Here is a 16,295-nt window from a genome sequence, read left to right as displayed (position 1 = left end):
TGTTCTTGACTTATTGTTATGTTTCTTCTTGACTTGTTTAAAGAAGACGTGTCCGGCCCATGGTGTCACCCCCCCGGTCCTAATGGACCGGTCATTGGACTTGCAGCACCACTCATGAACATTACACCACTGCATTTGTGTTTATCTATGTTTATTCATTTGTTATCTGTGGTGCTCACTTGTTTGTTGTCTGTGTATCTCTTGTGCCCCATTGTCTAGTCTAGTGTACTCTCCCCCTGTTTCTGTATCTATGTGTTATTTAGTCTCCTCATGTTTCAGTATGTTACCCCAGGCTGTTTCAGTCTTTCCCACACAGCTGGGTCTTGTTTCCAATCACCCTCATGTGTCAATTAGTCTGTGTATATGAGTGTTGTTTGCCCTGCCCTCCTGTGCTCGATCATTGTTCATGTTACCCTCGTCCTGTGTGCTGTCAACCTTTTGTTTCTCCGTTTCTATCAGTGAGTCAGTTTTGTATTGTTTGCCACGTTAAAGTAAAGTGCTTATTACTTTCATCCACGACTCGTGCTTCATCTATTTTCATCCTGCACTACCTCTCCTCGTGTTAAATCTGCATACCGGGTTCTACTCCTCTCTACCATCGACATGCCAGCGAAACGCTCCAGGAATCGTAACACATGGGAACATTAGCGTGTGTTGTCGGGCCTTACAAATAAATTTGATTTGATTTGATCTTCATGTGGGAAGGACAAACTACATTACATATTGCCAGCTCCATTACAACCTTCAAGAACATCCTTCCCCCATTGGTCATGGCTGGGAACTAGTGAATGGGAAGTGCCGGCCAGTGCGTCATACCCTTCCCCTCTTGCCCCAGCAGCTCACATCTCATGACTGCTCAGATGAGAGTAGCAGTGATGATGAATGGAGTCAGTGTGGAGAATCAACAGATTCTGATGAAGAATAGTGATTATGTCTCCGGTTCTCATCATCCATCAACAACAAGTTGTTACGTTATATCGTCTGCTTAGCTTACTTTATATCTATCCCTACTCTGTATTTTGTGTTTTCTACCAGCCTTTTTTCTCCACCCTTATTTCCTTTATTTTTTAATATTGTGATGTGAACATTAGTGTGTTTTATTCTAACAATTATATTTTCAGTTTGACATTACATGGTTCAGTTGCTGTGTCAGCCAGAGGGAGATGCTGTTGCCTCAAAATCTGCCCTTAAGGCCATTAGGCTACTAGTTGATCAATTATTATTTTGGAGTGCTATTTGTTGAAGCACCATAGTTATACAAAAGTTACAAAAAATATATAAAAAAAAAAGAAAAAAAAAACTCCCTTTCGACTGTTCACCTTGTTGTAGTAAGGGAGCTTGAGTACCTCAGTGAACCCTGAGAGCTATGCCAGTAGGAGGAAACTCCTAGCAGGTTTTACCAAAACGGACAGGTCTAGGGTGAGAGGTCAGACAAAGCCGTCAGACAACCTTGTGGAAACAGCATCTGGGGCCAATAACCCACCCTGCTGAAGCAAACAGGGGTGATCATGTCTCCGACGTTCACAGATGGATGGAGTATGGTGGAAGATACCCACCTATCCCCTCTGTCCATAACGCAACTCATCATGAGCAGAGCTTTCGTCACAGAGCCTAATATGAAGGCTCTGTGACGATTTTGAAAAAAATCCCTTTGGAGCTCAAAATTGGCAGCCATCTTGCATTTTAAGGTCACCAATAGGTCAAATCATTATATAAACACCAAATATGTATTCCTTGATCAAAATAAGCTCTGAAACCATGTATTGTGCATCATTGTAAGTCAAACCATTAAAGAGCTCATTTCCACGGCAGCCATTTTGGATTTTGGTCTCTCACGAATTTTCCCCGCCTTTTAAAAAAATACACCCCGGCTAAATTTGTTTATTAACCCTCCTAGATGACAAATCCATTGAGAAACGCAGGACAGCAGGAGACACACACACCACTGAGAATAAACAGGGCCACCGTGGACAGGGTGAGCAGCTTTAAGTACCTGGGGGTCCACATCTCAGAGGATCTGACATGGTCAACACACATAGACACAGTTGTAAAAAAGGCGAAGCAGCGCCTCTACCACCTGAGACAGTTAAGGAAGTTCAGAGTATCGGGGAAGATACTCCAGTCCTTATACTCCGGAGCTGTAGAGAGCATCTTGACTGGAAACATCACTGCCTGGTATGGTAACAGCACGGCACAGGACAAGAAGGCCCTACAGAGAGTGGTGCGCTCTGCCGAGCGTACCACGGGTATTGCACTACCTCCCCTGCAGGTTCTATAAAACAAGAGGTGCAAATCCAGAGCCTGCAGAATAATGAAAGACCCTCACCACCCCAATAACAGCCTGTTCCAGTTGCTGAGGTCAGGCAGACGCCTGCGAACACCAGCTACTAGGACAGAGAGGCTTCGGATCAGCTTCTTCCCCCAGGCCATCAGAGCCTTGAACAATGAACACTGAGGGTCACAGAACACTGAACCCTACACACACAAGCACACATTAGCACACACACAACACACACACTGTGCACGCTCGCACACTAGCAGCCACTTTAACATGAGAAAGCACTCACTCATGCTGCACACGGCCACAAAGAAAGGTCACTTTAAAAATAGTATAGTAACAGTGTATTGCACTACCTAGGGACCTAGCATGTCCTTCATGCTCTGTAAATAACTATGTACAAATACCGTGATGTCCCACTATGTTACCTGTTTATTGCACAATGTTGTCTATTGGATTCTATTATATGTTGTACTACTGTATTGCACATCGTTGCGGGCAAGACCACCCGCATTTCATTGTATACTTGTATGCCGTGACAAATAAAACTCTTGACTTGACTTGACTATACTGCGTTGGCCCGACGCGTCCCCAGTGAGGGAGGCGTCGGTGAAAACCGTGACGTGTGACAGCCTACTGCCCATGGGGACCCCCCTGGTGAGGGCCCCAGGCCCTCCCCAGAGGGCGAGGTCCCCCAGTACTGACACGGGAACCTTAGCTGCTTCCACTTGCCTCTCACCGGGTCTATTTCCATACTGGAAAAACCACCTCCGTATCCTCCTCATGAGGTGAAGAGGAGGCCAAGAGGGACCACGGAATGAGCAGATGCCATCATACCGAGCAGGCGCATCACGGACAGCGCCATAACCGTCCGTGTCGATAACATGCTCTGAGAGGGATGCCTATAGTACTCCACCCGTTGACTGGGAAGAGGAGTACTCTACTTCCAGTCTACAGCAAACCCCAGGCTGGTGAGGAATTCCACCACCTGCCTGGTATGAGACCTGACAATCCACCTTGACCGCCAAGGAAGCGTAAGTAAGCCCTAGGATGGAAGATCGGGGATGCGAATACGCATCCTACAGGTTTATGGAGGAAAACCAGGCCCCCACCTGACAGTGTTCAACAGGTAGGAGACGGTCCAAAATGCTGAACCTTCCCATGGGACAAGTCCAGCATGGGTCTGACACCCCCCTCCCGATTTCTCAGGCACCAGAGAATACCGGGAGGAAACGCCATGACGATGGCTTGCTTCGCCCACAGAGATTGGATCTCGTTGACCAGAGCTGTCACTGCTGGTGACCCTGTACCAAACCTGAAAACGGGTGGGGTTGTGTAAATACAAGTCCCCGCCTCAGCGTTTTCTCTCCATCCACCTCGACATATGGTACTGCTGTAGCCATATGTGATGATACTCCCAAACGCACCCGCCGTCATTTGGCGCAGGTCCGCTAGGAACTGTAGATAGGCGGCCCGGTCACACTCGCTGTGCGTAGCCAACCCTGCGAGCAGAGCGTTCCGTGGAGTCGGGACATCGGACCCTGACACTACCCACGAGGCAATCACACCCAAGGGGGGACCCCGACAGAAAGGGCCGGTTTGATACGGGGGAAGCTGACATCATACTAGGTGACAAAAGCTCCCCCACTGAACACCCCTCCAGAACATGCTGAGGAGTTGTTCTGCAGCTGGACATGCAAGGTGTGAGGCCCCCATGGGTTCCTACACACCGTAGCCCTGCAGTGATATTACTACCACTCAAATCACGCGCGCCTGCGAGACCACTGCCAATCTTGCAGGAGTGGGAGGCACCAACATGACACCCGGCCTGGCGAAGGCGAGGTCGGGGAAGCCCGCAATGTTTGCCTCAAAAGGTCTCGAGCCCCCCTGCTGACAACCCGTGTAGTTGACAGACGTAACACCAGGCTCAACCAACACAGCTTGACAGCACAACATTCTCACGGACAGACCCAGTCTCAGCCATCAACTGGGTGTCAGCCCCTGTCCCCATGAGAAGCGAACTTGGGGCCGTCTGCGCTTCATTGAAGACACGCGGCCCACAGCCAAATGAAAACAAATCAAAGCCCCCTTTCCGCTGGTGTTGGGGGAGGGAGTGACCGGAGAGCGGGCTGCACACAGCCGGACGGCGACGTTTTTTTAGGGCGTGCTCATCCAATGTAGCCAATCCCTTGGCCGCCAAGGCTGTCGGCCTTGTGGAGACCTGTTGACATTGAGCCCAGGGTACCTCAGGCGGGGGAAACATGGCCGAAACAGGGCCTCGCCAGCGGCTGTGGCGAGGCCCTGCTCTCACCTCTGGCTGCGCGGCGTGAGGCTGTGTGGGACCTAGGTCAAATACCGCCCGCGCTCCAGCGGAAGACCAAAGATCCTCTGCGGAGAGGGGAGCCCTGAGGATGGAAAAATTCTTTTTAACTTCTCACCCCCCCAAAGGGAGACTAAACCAACCAAGATGTCTGTAAACAAGCGTTGACAGCATCCTAGCCCTCCCTGCGGTTATAGCTTGCGGCTAGGTCAAAGCTAATAACATCAAAAACCTTGCGCGATGTTTCAACGTTGGCTGGCCCTCATGGCCCCGCCACCAGACACCATTTTTGACAGAAAAAACAGCAATTCGAACAAAGTTACTAATCGCTGCTAATTCTATACGGTGGCGGTATAAGCTTAACAGCCCACCAGCCACCCGCCGGGCCGACTCACCTCATGGCGTCGGCCGGGCGGGGCACTGTTTCAACATGCCAGAGGCAAAAAGGACTGATGCCACCTGCTTCATAAACACGGAGCACCAGTGGTGGTTGCAACCAGCAACCTCCACCGTGGTGTGCACCCATGAAGGGGTTAATGAATAAATGAACTAAAAACACCACCAATACACTGTAGAATGGGCTAGCCCATACACACAACGTTAAGGGGATGCGGACCAGAGAAACCCAGTCCTGCATACCATTCATAATATTCACAAAAAGCACACAAGCCCTAGACCTCAGCCCATTCACCCATGAAAAAGGTAAACAAGCCCCCGCAATACTCAGTAGACAACGATTGACCGTCAGCATGAATGGTTAATAGGAGGGAAGACCTTTTAGAAAGACATCCCTCAGCGGGGAATCAAAACAGAAACAGTAACCCAGCATATAGCATAGCGTTAGCCGCGCGCTCCAGGATAACCGGGAAAACAACAACGCTTACCCAGATATCCTGCCCCTTGCGCCAATACACAACTCGGTTGTCTCCTGGGACAACTCGAGCAACATCACCAATGCCAGCATTGTTATGCCTAGTGGCGCAGATCCTACCTGGACGCGAGTTAGCCCTATAGCTAAACATCGCGTGACGTCCCTCAATCTGCTGTCAAAAGACGAGGAAACCACAGGACAGGCCCGACACGGAGATGCATCGAGATGCATCCAGCTGCAGGACCACAGAACCCATACGAGGCGCCGTTGGAACATGCCGAGAAGATTCCAGGGGCTGGCAAATCTCCGGCGAAAACCAACATTGTTCAATTTCCCTCTGCATTTCATCACAGCTAGTTACATGGGATGCAAAGCACGTCCATGATGGAAAACGAAAAAGAGGAAGGGCGAGTATGACCACGCCTGGTGACTTATAGGAGGTCACTGGGGCGGGGCCTGGTCAAGTGCAAGGGTGCTTTGTTTTCGTTCATGTAGTACAATAGGTACTGGAGATGAGGTATATCTCAATATGGCGAAGAGCGAGACACGATTGCCAGTACGAGTATATAACCTTGTGTGCTATACTCTATTGGTGGGTACTTTTAATTACCAGTAGTGGTCTACCCTAGATTGGTCCAGAGTTTTATATGATCCCTTTTTTATATGTTTTGATTTAATAAAGTGTAATATTTTGGGTATACAAAAACCTCTGCTGTACACCTTCTTTTATTAGAAACCCTGTGTGGACTAGGAACTCATTAGAAACTAAGTGTGTAGCAACGAATGAGGGTCTCTCTCCTTAACTCATTGACTGCCACACTGTTTTTCCATCTTTACTCCCTGGCGCCAGCGTCATTGCCCATTTTCACAATGTTTGCGGACCCATCGTATATTCTATATTATAGCTATGGAGACAATAGTATGGCTCATTTGACAGGCACTATTTATAGTCCAACAGGGACAAACCAATTAATTTCTACATACTTTCGTTTGTGCGGTATTCCACGCTAAACATTGCCCAGTTTCAAAATAAAGCCTTGTTTTCTAGATCATGAGATATGACATGTTATATGCATATGCGCAAATCGTTCGGGTTGCTCGCCTGAAACCTATATTATTTTCAAATCAAAGGTATATACCATATAGATGTGTTTCTTCACAAAGTCATCAAGGGGGGGGGGGGTCGTTTTTCGAAGCTGCGATCGTTACCGGAAGCATGTTTTAGGTTCGGTAAAATACGACACTGTGATCAATACAAAAGCATGTTTTAGGTTCGGTAAAATAGACCTAAAATAGACCTTACCTTTGTCAGAAGGTACTCCAAAATGAATAATCCCAGTAGTTCCATCGCGATCGCCATTACTGATGTGCATTGGGCCTGGCTATAATACGGGAAACAATAGGTTTCAGGCGAGCAAATCGGCGACAGATGGCTGTGTGCTGATTCACTTTGAGGGGCTCGGGATTCCTGCAGCCGGAGGTACTGAGGCACTGAAAGACAACTGAGAGACCCAGTTCAAAAGGTAGGCGATACTGCCACCTGTCGGGATTCGATCGTCATTGCAATTATAACGTAGGCAGCAGTGCCAGGGAGACACAGGCAGGTCCGCACGAGTGTTTAGAATGGGAAAATCGAAAAAAAGAAAAAAGGATCTAACCCAAACTATTTCGGGTTTGGCGCTCAGCGCTTGGATTTTAAACCCGATAAATCTCGGGTTTGGCGCAGAATGAGTTAAGAGAGAGCGGCGCAGTTTATCTCTATTTAGCCATTAAGGTTACATCAAGAACAATCTAACGAACGGTTATGTACCGAGCTATGCATGAATGGAATTCACTCCCTAGACATTTAGCAGTAAACAGTAAAATACAATTTATTTGATTAAAACAGCATCTTTTGACAAGGGATATTTGAACAGATGTAGAAACTATTGACATGTATGAAAGTTGTTTTTTATGCTCTTATCTCTCTTATGTGATAGTAAAAGTGAGTGATTATGAGGTAAAATACTCTGTATTGGGACTGCATTGCAACAACATCATTATGTATCAACATCAATTTTGTTAGATGTTAAATTAGGCATGTATGAACAAATTTATGGGCATATAATGTGTACAGTTAAGTATTCTTAGATATTTAAAATAGTTGATTATTGTATATTGATTATTGTATATTGGAGCTTGTCTTGTGTGTGTACTAGTCCACGTCTCTAACGTTATATATTATGATGTAAGTATTATGTCTGTCTGTGTGTGTGTGTGTGTCTATACTCCTTTGTCTTGTTTAATTGTGTGGCCCTATATCCATTTATCCATGTCTTCCATTATCCATGTATTTCTCGAAGTCTCAGCCTCTGTGTCTGATGCCTGTGGTCAAGATCTATTTCAGACCGAAAGGCCAAGGCCTGGCCATCTGTTGGTCAAGTCGCAGGCCAAAGACTGCTGAGACAGCAGGTTTGTCTGACCAGAGGAAACTAATGACAGGATCTGCAATATATAATATCTGTGAATCAATCTATTTATCCATTTATCTATTGTAAGAGTGCATAGACAAATATCTACAAATGTGTGTATACCATTACAAAGTGTGCTATTATACTGTATTAAAACAAGCAAATGCCTGTGTGTAGGAATTGCACTTGTGGCCCCAGTCTGTCCTTCAAAACTAAAGCCAGGAGACAAACTGTAATTCTAGATCCTTGCTATTTTTTATTGATCTTTTCCCCCCTCCATTTTCCTCCGATTTTCTCCCATCCCAATGTTAGTCGTATGCCAATTCCCAATCCCCTTCCTGGTCGCTGCGCACTTACCCACCCAGGTCAGATCATCTGGGAGAGTGGAGGCTATCACATGCTTCCTCAGACACACGTCCAGCCAATCAACCGCTTCTTTTCACCTGGCAGCGCGGATCCTCCCCGAGAGGGCGTAGCGTGTGGAAGGATCACACTATCCCACTCAGGTCCTATCCGCGCTTAGCAGGCGCCCCGACCGAACTGTAGGAGTCGCTGTTTACAACGACCCGGACCCACCCCGCCAGCTTCTCCCACCCTCTAATACAGCCAATTGTATTAGTGTGAACGGCCAGCCAAGCTGGTGACAACCCCGGAGCTGTGAGCTGGATTAGAACAGGCGAATCCAGCTCACAGCTCCGGGGTTGGTGACGAACGCAATCTCCGCTACGCCACCTAACCGTCAGATCCTTGCTATTTTAAACGTTACCTTGTTTAGCCGTTTCTTAGCCCTGAACCATGCTGCTAAATTGGAAGAGAGCCACCTCATTGGCTCAGAACACCAAGCAGAAAAGTATAAATGTCAATGTTATGGAAGGAGCTGGACACACTTTCTGCTTGTGCCCCGGCTAAGTAGTAACCTGTGTCCACTCACAGCTGTGTGTGTGTATTCTTCTAATATTGAATATTCACTCTGTAATAAATTTTTGAAATAGCTGAACCCTCTTCTATCGTTCTTCAAAGTCAATGTAATGAACGCAACACTTGTAATGTGATGTTATGATGTAAGTATTGTGTTGCACAGTCACAATGTAAGTTTCTTTGTGGACCCCAGGAAGAATAGCTACTGCAATGCTGGATCCTAATAAACTAAACTAAACTGAACTAAAACAGGTAAACATCCTTGTTGAACAAACCAAACACAGAACTCATTAACCCTTCGTTCTGTCTAGTTAAAATATGTGAACTGCATTATCTGCCGAGATATTTTGGGGGGTTTCTACAAATGATGCAGGGTCAAACAAAGTGTCAGAATATACAGTAATAGGAGCGTAATAAATTAAATTAAATATAGAGAATATCTTTGCTGTATATGATATACAGAGTGTGTACACAATCTTAACTATTCACACGTGAGGATGTAAGTGAGTTATATACAGAATATATACAGAGGTAGAGGTAGACATACAAGTCTCAGACTGCCAAATTCGGATTTACAAATTGAACTGATCTCAAATAAAACCATCCTCAAGTCGGTGTACAAGGGGCAGTGAAAAACAAAATGAAATTCATCCTCCACCACTCCCAGATCACAGAGAACACACAACCGCTCCTCCTCAGGTGTACCTTGGAATCTACCCACTTCCACAGCCAATGGCAGGGTGCCAGACCTTAACTGGGCCCACAGAGACCGCCGTCCTCTCTTAATCTAACATTACATAAGGTTCAGTAAAAAAATTATCTTTAATTTCAACATATTTTCAAAGTTTAGGTTTTTTCCATATCTCCACCTTCCACTTATCCTGATTCAATGCAATAACTTTGTTCTCACCTTCACACACTTAAACTCCTCTGTTAGATTAATTACTGTTAGCTGGAGAATGCCTTTCCCATACAACGCCACACTACTAATGTACTGTGGAACTCTTAGCCATATACAATACAAATGAAGCAACCTCAAGACTTTCCACCTTTGGTATTGGCACTTCAAATACTGACAATGGCCCCACCACATCAATTTAGGGAATAAAACAAATTGCAAACACCAGGCCCTGACTTCTCTATCCTTCCTATCCCCTCTACAACATATTTCATAAGTTGCTCTATCTGTTCACTATCATTCAACTCCTCATTACATACAAACGTTTCACTGGCTTGTCCCTCATAGATAAAATGTCCTCCTCATCTACAAAATGTTTCTCTCTATTACGTTCCCTCTGGTCAATGGCTTCTTGATTTACTAGGCTTAATCTTCATCCTAGCCCATTTGAGATTATCATTTAACTTCTCTAGTAACCTTTTTGTACAAGGCACTGTCCTGTCAGGTCATCCATGTAAGCCCTAATTGGTGGGAGGCGCAGCCCGCCCTGCTGTCCCCACCTACCACCCATTTTGTAAAAATTACTTTCATCACCATTGTGAATGCTAGTGTTGAAATAGTACACCCTGCCATAATTCCTATCTCAAGTCACTGCCATGCTGTTGTCAAATCTGTAGTACACATTCTAATATCTTGGTAGTATGCTTTCACCAAGATTACAATCATGCCTGGCACTCTAAGGAAATCAAAAGCACTCCAAATAAGGCTATGTGGTACCGAACCAAACACATTTTCCAAGTCTAAAAATGCCATGTGTACATCTCCTTTCTCTATTTTGGCTGCCTGATTCTGGTGCCATATCATGCTAGTGTGTTCTATGCACCCTGCAACATCTGGAATTCCTGCTTTCTGCACTGTGGTATCTATTAAATTATTCCTCTCTAAATAGTTTGCTATAGCTTCTGTGCGACTATACTAAAGAAAATCTTACCTTCTACATTCAGGAGGGATAAGGTCCGAAACCTGCTCCCAAATTTCTGAAATAAAAACATCTTGTGTGTGTGTGTGTGTGTGTGTGTGTGTGTGTGTGTGTGTGTGTGTGTGTGTGTGTGTGTGTGTGTGTGTGTGTGTGTGTGTGTGTGTGTGTGTGTGTGTGTGTGTGTGTGTGTGTGTGTGTGTGTGTGTGTGTGTGTGTGTGTGTGTGTGTGTGTGTGTGTGTGTGTGTGTGTGTTACCTGTCTGCTAGTGAGGCAACAGGCCCATTTGTCAGTCTGTGTGCCCTTGAGCCTCCTTTTGAACTGGCAACCTCTTGACTCTGTAAAAAAATACACAGAACTTGGCTTGAGGTGTGTTTGGTATACAGTATCACACTGCTATATCTTTGCATATTATATTTATGTATATTTAGCTTAACAACATTAATGCTAATACAAACAATTCTTTCCAAACCACTTCCTCATGAACCTCTATTCTGCCAGTGCCTCCCCCATTGCTAAAAAGCTTGTGCACAATCTTGAAGACACCTTTGCTTGAAGGCGCTCGCTTTTTCACACATTCATGAATGGGCCCAATTTGCTCTGCCCTTTAGACTGTTGGTTGTCCCTTTATGATATCCTACTGATACTGTTTACAGAGTTTATAAACCATAACTGTATGACCCCAGATACACATTTTCTGAAAAGTGCATGGTAAACAGGAAGTGATGATATGATATGATATTTTCATTCATAATGCGCCCACCAGCCAATTTTTACATCGGTCCGGGGTGCAGCCCGGGGAAAATATAATATGAATAAGACAGGACAATGGAGACAGGAAACCAGGCAGACGGATAGACAGAGAACATAAGTACACCTCAGACACACAACGCAACAGCAAAGTAACTCAATGATCATCTAGAGCAACGGTTCTCAAACTATGGGTCGCGACCCAAAGTGGGGTCGTGGGTAGGCGCATTGGCAAATAAAACGTACGGTTATGAATATAACCAAGTTCTATGAATTATGGCGACGCTCAGCATCATCTGCACTGTACTTCACTTCGTGCACGAGCACTGAATAAAAAATTCCACCATGTACCTTTACATCCCAACATTCGTCTGGCCACACCCCCCATCTGCTTACCTTCATAAGCAGGTGTGTGGTCACCTACTCGCCTCCTTCCCAAACTTTCACCACAAGGCGAGATCAAGGGCCGCAGCGGCGTCTGATGCTGAGCGTCGCCATAATTCATAGAACTTGGTTATATACATAACCTTACGTTCTATTTCATTATGGCTTTCGCTCAGCATCATCTGCACAAGAGAGGCTGAGCGGGAGCCATAGCCCGACAAATGTACCCCGCTGAGGCCCCCCACAACCATCAGACCGGGGAGGACCGAGCCCCCCGACCCTCCCTAATGGAGGATACCCCCCCTATTGGAGGCTTACGGGAGGGAGACGGATCCGACCGTGCGAAGAGGAACTCAAGCAACTCAACGCACAGGGTGAGCAGACCGTGGCTTGACCCCACGACTACACACACGCACAACCCGCATGCCACCAGGGAACGAACGGAAGGAACAACCTCGTTACTGCCCCCAAAATCACGGGGTCAAGAGCAAACCCAACCCCGTGGCAAGGCCGTAGCAGCGGAGCGCGAAGGAAGACCCAGACCCACTGAAGGGACTGGATCCCTTGGAAAAAGGGGGCCCGGAGAGGTCAATGACGCCAGGCATCAAGACCCCACCAGGCGGTCAATTAGTGACACCGCCCCCCACATCGCCAGCGTATTCGGATAAGGCCCCTCCAAGAGCGGGCCCTTTCCCCCCAATAGCACACCGCCTGGCACACTGACCCTGCAGAACAGGCAGTCAGCATGGCCGTAAGCACTCAAAAAGGTTAACCAACGGAAGCAGGCAGCGCACCGGGGAAACCAGGCAGCAGGCTGTAACCTGAGCCTGGAGCACTGCGGACGAGACAGGCGCCAAAGGAGTCAGCTGAAAACAGCCCCCCCGGCGGAAGGGGCGTATGCTGGCATTGTTGATCACCATGACAAAGCCTCCATTAAAAAAAAACCACCCAGAGGGGTCGAGGCAGAGAAGGCTGACATGATTGGCAGACGTCATGAACGTGCAGGGGCACACTCAACCGGGCAACCCGGGAGTTGACTCTGCTCCAACATACCAGGGAATCAACTACCCTCTCGGTACAGACGGTGGTTGTTCCTATAACCCCTCAAGAAAAAACTCCAAAACACACCTGCGGGTATACACCAGCTATACCCCAGTACAAGTGTTTTGCGTCGGGACACAAAACACATCAATGAACAGTCTAACCAGACCCCACATTGATCCCTCAAGGCGCCTGGGAGAACGATAAGAAGGGTGTGGTGCTTCATATACTCCACACTCTTTTATTAAAAAAGAATGAAACACCGACTGACATGAATCCCACTTGACGCAGCCGAGGATAAAAACTGTTTACATTTTTATATCCCGTCATCCCTACCACAGAGGATAGACGGAACTCCCCAGAGAAACTTCCCACGTGAGCCATAGATTGAAAAAGCCACGGTAACCTTGAGTCATGTGACCAACCGACTCAAGTTACGCATATATCGAGCGTAGTGGAACCTTAATTCCTACGCTCTATCCCGACACTTTGACAATAACAGACCTTACATACGGGTCTAACTCACGGAAGCCATCGTCCAATGGCAACGTGCGTAGTGATAGGTGCAGAGTCTGGGAAACCTTCCCCCCCCCCCCTCCCTGCCAAGCCGTCTAACAGCTTGGCCCTGACTGAACTAATAAGAGAGGAATAAACCCCCTGACCAATCAGAAGAGGGAAGGAGGGGTTTATCTGGTACCCCCTCACAAGCCCAACCCTTGCATACAACAACAACAACTAGCCATATGATACCTTTAGTAGCAATGCTAATGAATAGCGCAAGCTAATACAATGCACGCTAACCACAGATAATCTGTGAACAGGGTTTATAACAAGACCAAGTCGCGTGTGTGTGTGAATCCTACACCCGCATCCATGTTGTAACACAGAAAAAACATTGGTAGAGAGAGAGAGAACGGCAGAGCCGTGGTACGTTTTCATACGAGCATTACTGCAAACCCAACACAACAGTGTTGTAGCTCAATATCACTGTGTAAGCAACAGAGCACACAACTAGCCTCTACCTTTATGTGGAGATTCAGGCCGAGGCAGAAAAAAACCTTTTTCAACCGAGTGTAGGCTGCAGGCCTTGCTTAAGCTCTAACATGAATGTAACCCTCCTATCAACCCATACTAGCGAAGATTCACACGTTGCAACCCCATCATATGTTTGGTGAATAAACACACAGTTTGTTAACAAAAAATACAGTCCCCCTTTAGAGGGGACTCTTTATTTTTGAACAAAATCATAGCGGGCCGGGAAGGGAAAAACAGAGGGGGGGACCACAGGGGGAAAAAGTCACTGGGTCCTAGCGACGCCTGCCACGAGCCGCTCAGGATTTGCCACCTCGTGGAGCACCGGAGGGACGGTAAACGATCGGCGGCTGGTCTCGACGATCCCTACCGTCGCCTCCGGGCGTAGATGGGCCGGCTGTCGTAGCGGAGGCGCCCTCTCTCCTCCTGGCCTTCTTCCCCGAAGGTCCAGCAGTGGCGGTGGTGGCGGCGGTGGCCACAGCGGAGGATGCTCGACGACGTGGCGGCCGTCTGACTCCACCGTCGACATCGGGAGGGGGGAAATGAGGCTGGAGCACGGATCGCTCCTCCTGCATCTCTCTGCAAGTCGAGGTCATCAATTGCAGGGCCGTCCCGAATAGTCCAGCATCGGAGAGGGGTGCCGTCAGAAGTGGAACTCTCTTCTTCTCCGGCACACGCGCCTGCTCCAGCCAAAGGTGGCGCTGGACCAGAGTTGCCAGGGCGCGCACTTTCCCAGCGGCTATAGCCTGCGGCTGAGTCAGATGCAGGATGGCTCCTGCCGACTGGGCGAGCTGGTCATGTTGTACATCAGTCAGCTCCGTGCCGCCCGTCAATATCCCGGACATGAATCTCGCCAGCTGCGCGATGTTAAACGCGGCAGCTAGAGATTGTGTTCCGGTGATAAATGACTGGTCGCTCCAATATGCCAACCGCCTCGCCGATTTCCCTTGGGGAACCGGCTTCCGTAATGGCTCCCACACCACCTCCGGACAAAGGAGCGCCGCCATCGGCCTATCAAGCCGTGGCATGCCCTCCTTCATACCGTCGACCAAACCCGCCACCCGCGTGACTTGCACGTAGGCAGGAGTAAGGCCTATGATGTGGGAGACCACCTGGCCCTGACGGACATAGGCCGCCATTGAGGGGAAAAATGGGTAGACAACGTCCACCCCTCTCACCGGGCGACGCTGCCATAGATGACCTATGAGATCATCAGGGACAGGAACAGGCAGTGGCTGCGGCAGTGGCACGCCGTTTGCGACTGCCGCCGCCGCCATGAGCTCGGGAAACAAAGCACGCAGTTCCCCCTGCAGACTTTCCTCCTCCGAGCCCGCATCCCTCACATACAGCAGGCTACTACTGGTCAAGGAGCCACACTCCGATGTGGCTGATAGCAGGGCATCCCGCCGACGAGTCAGAGGTTCTACCCCAATGTCTTCGAACGAGGCGCCCCAAGGAGACATCTCACCCCCCTCCAGTGTTACCTGGACGGGTGGGAGACATGTCTCCACCGGGCCTTCAAATAAGAACCCGTCCGCCTCTATCATGTAGTCCTCTGTCTCCATCGGGCATGTATAGACCGACGCATCCTCACCTGGCTCCAGCAACTCACCAAACCGGGCCGTTCGCGTCTGCAAGCCACCATCTTGCGACGGGAGCGAGCTGACGCAAAAAGTTTGCGTCTCAAATCCCCCGCAACCAACAGCGGACGATTCCCCGGAAGCAGAGGAACCAGAGCCGGAACCAGGCCATCGCACAGGCGACGGCCCCGGTGCACCAGCTCCTTGGAGTGGCAAACTACCCATCGGACGCCTACCGGGCGTGGCTGCCGACCACGAGAGAGGTCTCAGCCCCGCTCCAAGATGCACGACGGAGGCGGAAATGGAGAACCGCTGGTGAAGAGTAGCGTTGCGAGCGCGACTCTCCGAAGTAGACATTACGTTTTTTTCTATCGAAATATATGAGAGAAGAAAAAAACAAGCAACAATGTAAACACGTCTCAACTTTCTTCAGCTAACAACCTCGTCAAGTGTGGGATCTACCGAAGGCACTTCCTTGTGGTGAAAGTGAAGAAGGAGGCGAGTAGGTGACCACACACCTGCTTATGAAGGTAAGCGGATGGGGGTGTGGCCAGACGAATGTTGGGATGTAAAGGTACATGGTGGAATTTTTTATTCAGTGCTCGTGCACGAAGTGAAGTACAGTGCAGATGATGCTGAGCGAAAGCCATAATGAAATAGAACAAAGATTATAATAAATAAAAAAATATATATATATATTATGTTCTGGCAACATATTTTGGCTAAATATGCTTTTATAAATGTGTATTGATAACATAGTGCTGTAATTCAAATATGCATGATCAAGTTCAACCACG

General features: G+C 48.0%; 1 protein-coding gene across 1 annotated transcript in view; it reads right to left on the bottom strand.

Annotated features, from left to right (window-relative positions):
• apbb3 (amyloid beta (A4) precursor protein-binding, family B, member 3) overlaps positions 1-16,295 on the bottom strand; it is a gene marked incomplete at its 3' end in the record, with an annotated part of 196,485 nt that overhangs the window by 144,641 nt on the left and 35,549 nt on the right. Inside the window, exon 3 of the mRNA XM_084320466.1 lies at positions 10,970-11,049. Coding sequence (XP_084176592.1) covers positions 10,970-11,049 — 80 coding nt within the window. The remainder of the gene's footprint in view (positions 1-10,969; positions 11,050-16,295) is intronic.

Source organism: Notolepis coatsorum (assembly GCF_963971535.1).
Source record: "Notolepis coatsorum genome assembly, chromosome: 8".
NCBI classification, from domain to species: Eukaryota; Metazoa; Chordata; class Actinopteri; order Aulopiformes; family Paralepididae; genus Notolepis; species Notolepis coatsorum.
Note: the sequence above shows the minus strand (reverse complement) of the source record. Positions and strands in the feature narration are given on the sequence as shown.